General features: G+C 48.4%; 1 protein-coding gene across 10 annotated transcripts in view; it reads right to left on the bottom strand.

The window, feature by feature from the left end:
- Positions 1–223: 223 nt before the first annotated feature.
- Positions 224–6,876, bottom strand: part of IGF2BP2 (insulin like growth factor 2 mRNA binding protein 2) — a 237,356-nt gene continuing 230,703 nt past the window's right edge. For 6 of the 10 annotated variants that reach the window (XM_012806949.2, XM_023514856.1, XM_023514855.1 and 3 more), the window contains 3 exons: positions 6,087–6,218; positions 3,892–4,005; positions 2,312–2,519 (listed from right to left, as the gene is read on the bottom strand). In XM_012806949.2, coding sequence (XP_012662403.1) covers positions 2,427–2,519; positions 3,892–4,005; positions 6,087–6,218 — 339 coding nt within the window. In that variant the 3' untranslated portion in view covers positions 2,312–2,426. Of the gene's footprint in view, positions 1,425–2,047; positions 2,520–3,891; positions 4,006–6,086; positions 6,219–6,876 lie in introns of those variants that run through there. The other 4 variants (XM_003792729.3, XM_012806952.1, XR_002774101.1 and 1 more) reach the window with 3 other exon arrangements.

The following is a 6,876-nucleotide window of genomic DNA, read 5'->3' as shown; positions in this document are numbered from 1 at the left end:
CAACCTTAAACTCTTGGGCTTGGGCGATTCTCTTGCCTCAGATTCCCACGTAGCTGAGACTACAGGCATGCACCACCATGCCTGGCTATTTTTAGAAGTGAGGTCTGGCTTTTACTTAGGCCGGTCTGTAATTCCTGAGCTTAAGCAATCCACCCACCTCAGCATCCCAGAGTGCTAGGATTACAGGTGACAGCCACTGTACCGGGCCAGTTCTGTGTTTCTCAAACTTCACTGCATGCACAATGCACAAGAGTCACCTAGAGGGCTTGCTGAAACACAGATGTTGGGCCTCAACCTCAGAATTTTTGATTCAAGGTGGGCCCTAAGAATCTCTAACAAATTCCTAGATGATAATGGAGGCTGCCAGTCTGGGGACACTTTGAAAACCACTGATCTAGTTTAGTTTCTTCCAAAGGCCTTCCTGAACAAAGGCAAGCCTCCTCAGAGTAGCTTCCTGGACCCCGCTCATACATGCTGCCCCACTGTATTCAAGTCCCTTGGAGCTGGAACTGAGCTGACACGTTGGCATAAGGCAATGTTTAGTCAAATAAGAGACCAGGACACCAGGATCTTGTTAGCTGGATATATTTCTTTTTTTTTCTTTTCTTTTTTTTTGTTTTTTTGTTTTTTTTGTTTTTTGTCACAGAACACTGTTTGCAGTAGAGGAAACTGGCATTGCAGTCTGGTGGTATAATGGCTTGTTCACATAAACCAGTACATGTTCATCCTTTAGCACAAAAAGCCCTAATGGCGCGTACCCTATGAAAATCAGGACATCTCCAATATTTTCTCTCTCTGTTTTTCTTTGTCATATATATACTTTTTAATAAACATTTTCAAGGTTTGTCCAAAAGAAGGCCATATAGGTTCTCGGCTAGCGGAAGACAATTCAGAACAGCTGTTGCACACTTGGACTGTCACCTTCTCCAGGCTGGCAGTTGTTGATATCTTATTTTTTTTTTCCAACTCATTTTTATTAAAAAAATAAAAAAATGCTCCAACTATCAGTTTTACAAAATCTCTAAGGGAAACACAAGAGCAAGGTGCTGAGGTAAAAAACACCTGAGGTAGCTTTTTTTTTTGTATTTTTCTCGTTAAAAAAATCTGTAAATTTAACGCCCTGGGCCAACGACCTTGTGTAAATTGCTATTTTCCTCCACATTTTTTTAAAAGAAAGAAATAATTTTGCTGAATATTGATGGCTTATACACCAAAATGTACAAAGACAAAATACATTCTTTCATTGTGGAATTTTCCTTTGTTTGGTTGGTTGGTTTGATGGGTTCCTGTTTTCCTCTTCCAAAATGCTAGGACAAGTACCATTGACTCTTGTTCTTTTGAGTGACCAAGTGTAAGTTGAGGCTGGTTTGTGTGTTTCGCTTTTGTTCCTTTTGTGTGATGTGATACTCAGAGCACTGCTTTGCCTGGGGGGTGGGGGGGTGGGATGGGGTGCATAGATACAGGGGACTGAGACAGAGGGATGAGGGAATTCAAAAAGAATGGGGATGGAAGAGACAGGGGAGGAGGGGGGGAGGGAAGGGGAGAGATAAACAGAGAGAGACAGAGAATTATATAGCAGTATGCAAAAAACCAGTTTAAAACCTGTGAAGCAAAGAGAAATGGGTGTATGAGCTAGACAGGCATGAAGAGAGTCAGAGTTTCCTCTTCAGGAGACGGTATCCCTTCTGTTGACATACACAGGTGACCCAGAACTGCTGAGTGTCCTTTCCACGAGATTTCCCTCCGGGTGAATTTTCTGTGGGTGGCCTTGAAGCTCCTCTCTACACCATCAGACCTCCCAAAGAGAGACTTCATTCTTTAAAGTCTAGAAAAGCCTGCTTTCTCTTTAAAAAGGAAAAAAATTAATAACTGATTAAGAAATTGGAGTTAGTTGAGTTATTTGATATATTATTTCTAAAATATATTACTGCCATAGGCACTCAGTGTAACCCACAGGCAACACATCTTGACATCTTCCCCTTCTAATATGTACATACATGTACAGAGGTGATTTGCCAAAAAAAAAAAAAAGAAAAAAAAAGGAAAAAAAAAGGGTGTGAATTTTGCTTGCCTTTAAACATGTTCACCTATGGTAGCTCAACTAGAAGGGATAGCGTCTTGGGAAGTAAGGAGAGATCCCAGTGCATGGTGAAGTGGATGGCTGGGGAGCCTGCAGAGGACCTGGGGGGCAGGTGCTGGGCTGGCCAGGGGAGGAGGTCCTGGAGAGCCCGGATGACCTTCCCTGCCCCCTCCTTAGCCCCTAGAATTCTCAGGGCCTCTGCAGAGTCCCTGGCCGCCTCTGCAGACTTCTCATTCCTCAGGATGGTCTTTGGTTTGCTCCCGATCTGCTGGCTGTGTTTGGTCTCATTCTGTCAGGTGTTGGAAGGGCTACATTCATCCGTTGTTTGCTGGTGCCTGTGGGAGCCTCACTTGCTGCGCTGTGAGGCGACTCCCTGAGGATATTTCTGCTCCTGCTGCTTCACCTGTTGTACAATTTCCCTGATCTTGCGCTGTGCAGTCTGCAGCAAGGGAGAGAAGGGAGAGGAGGGGACAGGGGAAAAAAGGAACCCAGTTCTGAGGACAAGCAGTAGGGGAGGATCTGGGACTTAGGGGGAGAAGGGTAGGTGGTCAGAGAAGGGTCATCTACCCTCTAGGTAGGTGCCTTATTCTGTGACCTTTTCTGCCTGGCAACAAGTGGCAGAGGTCTTCTGCCCACATACTGCAAGGCTGCTGAGTGGAAGGCAAGGGGTGGGGTCCCAGCAGCTTCCAGTTCCTTGCTGGACAGATGGGCTGGCCAGCAGAAGTGAGCAGCCAGCGATGGGGTGGGAAAGTGGGGTTGCAGAGGTTTGATAGTACCTCCCTCCCAACTACACACACTGAGGCTCCTTGCTGCCCCACCCACCTTTCTAGAAGGGCCAGGAGGAACACTCGGGTGGACAGGGGCCGGGGTGGGGAAGAAACTGGGTCCAGACATTGCCCTAACAACTGGAGCACACACATGACCCCCGCCCCCGCCTAGTGCTGCCACTGCAGGGAGCTCCCTGCCAACCGGGGCTCTATAGGATGTGCTGTTCACCCAACTGTGCAGGACACTGAGGGGCTGAGGCAGCAGGAGGTGTGTGGCAAGGGGCTCTGACTGCAGGAAAGGGCCCCTTAGGTGAAGGGAGGGGGACTGCAGCGTGGCAGAACATGTACAGGGACAGCAGAAGCACAACAGCTCAGACAAACCTTCAATGGCAGCTTACACTGTTTGTCTTCACTGGTTTAGGACAAAAACCAAGATTGCTCTCTCTCCCCAAACACAGCCAACAAAAGCATCCAAGAGAACTAGGCCAACTTAGGCCAGGCACTAGCCTTCCCAGACAAAAGAGGAGAAGCTGTGTGGAGGTGCTATGTTTTGATAAGGTAGGACGTGGTGAGATGGAAAAAGAGAAATGAGAAACCAGGGTCTCTTGCCATGAGCACATGACCTTTCAAGGTGGTATCTGGGCACCCAGGCAGTGCTCAGATTCCAGCTGGGGGATGCAGAGTGGGGCCTGCCTGTGTATGGCTCCCAGCAGAAAGGCTGGGGCCTGTGGAGGGAGGGTGAGGGCAATACAGACCTCTTTTACCCCTTAGCACTATAGGGGGCTTGGAACTTGCTCTGCTTTGCTTAAGGGCTTGACCCAGCAGTTGTACTCTCTTCCCGAGTCTCCTAGCGTGCACTAGAGAGAAGGTGTGGAACAACGTCCCCTGCCTTGCTAGTAATCCTTCAAGCTCCGGGAAGAACCAGGGAGTGGTTCAATCTGGGCAGGCGCAGGGAGGGGTGCAGGGTCTGAGGGCCACCCATAACTCAGGCAGAGAATGGAATAGAGATTGGCAGGAGAGATGGGGCCCTTACAGTACAGGTACCTGGCTAGCAAAGAAATGCCCGATTATTCTGACGATCACTTCCTCGTTTTCATCGGGTGTCTGGTCACGAGGCACGATGACTTCTGCGCTGGTCAAGTTCTGCAGTTCATTCACCTGTGGAGGGAGGATAGGCATGCGCTTGGGATGGGGGCTGGAGAGGGGCGTCTGTGCTCCCATCCTTCAACCTGGGACATCCCTAGGGGCTTCTCTACCCCTGGGCTCTGGGAGGCTCAAGGACAGGGAAAGGGAGTCCAGGCCCCTGAGTCCATAGGGTTGCTTTGAGACTGAATTCTCTTCCTCTGGAGTGCTCTTATTATGGATATGCACATGCTCCCAGGGACTCTGGGCCTTCCAACAATCCTGGGGAGGTGGCTCCTGTGGGACAGGCTCTCCTGGGCGCTGACTGTGAGCCCACACCTCCTGTTGTCTGACTCACCAAGGTAAACTTTCCCTCCTGATAGGCCCTGCCCTGTTCCCTGCTCCTCATGTCCACTCCGGCCACCAAATCTTGCTTGTGCTGTTCCTATCTGTGGACTGGTATCTCTTCACCCTCCACCTGACTCCACCTCAAACCCCCTCCCCCATGAAGCCTCTGCTCATAGATGCTGACCTCCCTTTATCTCAGACCATTTTTCCGTACTCTGTTGCTCCTGCTGCTGCCTCACTGGGGCTGCTTCCCAGCAAGACTGTACTCTCCCTGAGGGATGAGTCACAGGTGGGTTCAGCAAGTGCCCCATGGACAGTTAACAAGTCTCTGGGTGAAGCAGGGAACTCACTGACTAGTTGTGAAATAACTAAACAGGAGACCCCAGGGTTCTGCTCCATGGGGAAACATCTGCTTTCTTCTGCCCACTGCTCTCCAACTCCCCCAGACTCAGTGTGTGTGCCCTGGGGTATTGACTGTATTCCTGGATAGAGGTAATAATCTACATTCCGTGTATGTAACCTTAAACTTTTACATAAAGGTGGTTCATTGTGTGTAGAACTTGGTTTTGAATCCTGTGTAAGATTTTCTATATTAAGAACTTTATAAAAATCAGCAGTTATACATATATACACATGACCTCTCTCTCCTGGACTGTAGAGATCCCCTGAATTCCTGCAACCAACACAGCCATTTCTCCAAACATACACTAGGGTCCAACTTTTCAGGAGTATCTCCCCACTAGGTGGTTAAATCATGTTCTAGAACACACCTCTGTCTGACAGATTCCCTGCTCATTCCTGCAGGCTTCAGAGTTAATGGTCTGGTACTTTTCAAATTGCACTGTGTTACTGCCACCTTCAGGTATAAAAATGTAGATCATTATTTTTTGGTTATTTTAGAGACAAGAGTCTTGGTCTGTCGCCCAGGCTGGAGTGCAGGGGCACAATAATAGCTCACAGCAGCCTTGAACTCCTGAGCTCAAGTGATCCTCTTACCTCAGCCTCCTAAGTAGTTAGGACTATAGGTGTGCCCACCATGCCCATGTAATTCTTTTCCTTAAAAACAAATTTTTTTTTTTATAGAGATAGGGTCTCCTTATGTTGCCCAGGCTGGTTTCAAACTCCTGGCCTTAAGTGATCCTCCTACCTCAGCCTCCCAAAGTGCTAGGATTACAGGAATGAGCCACCACACTAGCTCATTACTTTTTAAGAAACTAAAAATCCATTTCTTATGCATCAGTCTATTGCTACACTAACTCTGCTATAGCAGAGGGCCAGGAAATGTCCAAAAGATGGAATCTGGAAGAGAGAGAGGTAGGGCCCCTGGCAACATCTATTGGGAGACAGCACAGGACATAAGACCCTATGGGGCTCTGAATATGAAATTCAGAGAAGCCAGTGTTGTGTCAATGGGGATGAAAGATACTTTGGGTTGGACTTGCCCCCTTTGCTACTTTACTACCTGCTCCGGTACAGGAGTGGAGACCTCTATTCCCTGCATGGAGTAGAAACAGTATTACTGGACACATGAACCTGTTTGGTTCATGTGGTGTAGATCTGGGGCCCGAAATTCTTCAATAATACAGACTACATTTTTATCTTCGGCATCCTTATGCCTCAAAGGGCTCAGATGCCAGAAGAGTCATACTTTGTTAGCCAAAAACCCAGACTGAGCATATACACGGGGAGAGAAGAAGCCAGAGGGGCTCTGAGGGAACTTGGGCAAGGCCAGGGCAGGGAATTTGATGCAGGTTAAGGAGCACACTTACGGTTTTGCCACCTTTGCCAATCACCCGGCCAGCTGTGGAAGATGGCACTCTGATATGGGCTTCCAGCTTCACTTCTTCTTTGGGGTTAAAAAAGTTTTCTTCTTTCAGTTTCCCAAAGATCCGTCCCTGGGCCTGAGAGAACAAGACATGAGTGGTGACTCTCAGAGTCAGCTGCCAGTCAACCTACTTTGTCAGTGTTGTCACCCTGGGTACAGTACCGTGGTGTCACGTTACAGCTCACAGCAACCTCAAACTCTTGGGCCCAAGTGATTCTCTTGCCTCAGCTTCCCAAGTGCTGGGACCACAGGTGCCCTCCACGAAGCTCGGATATTTTTTTGTTGCAGTTGTTTAGCAGGCCTGGGCTAGGTTCGAACCCGCCACCCTTGGTGTATGTGGCTGGCATCATAACCACTGTGCTACAGGCGCTGAGCCCACTTTGTCAGTGTTGCTAAGGGAACTGAGAATCCAGGCTGGGTCAGGTACCAGCAACAGCTCTTACAGACCTGGGGGTTGCTACTCTTGCTATGTTGAATAATTACACTTTGCAAAACGTGTGTGGCAGTCTCATGTTCTCATGGAGGCTTTCTGTGTATCAGGGTGAGGGGGACAAGTAAGGGGACAGAACACTATGTCTTATTTCCAGAACCCTGGTGCCTGTAAATTTTTGCTTAAGTGAATTTGTTCAGGAAATGCTTAACTCTTACTATAATAGGCTGAGACCTTTGGTTATTAAAGGATGATGGTGGGCTCGGGGCCTGTGGCTCAAGCGGCTAAGGCACCAGCCACATAC

The sequence above is a fragment of the Otolemur garnettii genome, unplaced genomic scaffold (assembly GCF_000181295.1).
Source record: "Otolemur garnettii isolate 467f Iridium unplaced genomic scaffold, OtoGar3 scaffold00060, whole genome shotgun sequence".
In the NCBI taxonomy this organism is placed as follows: Eukaryota; Metazoa; Chordata; class Mammalia; order Primates; family Galagidae; genus Otolemur; species Otolemur garnettii.
Note: the sequence above shows the minus strand (reverse complement) of the source record. Positions and strands in the feature narration are given on the sequence as shown.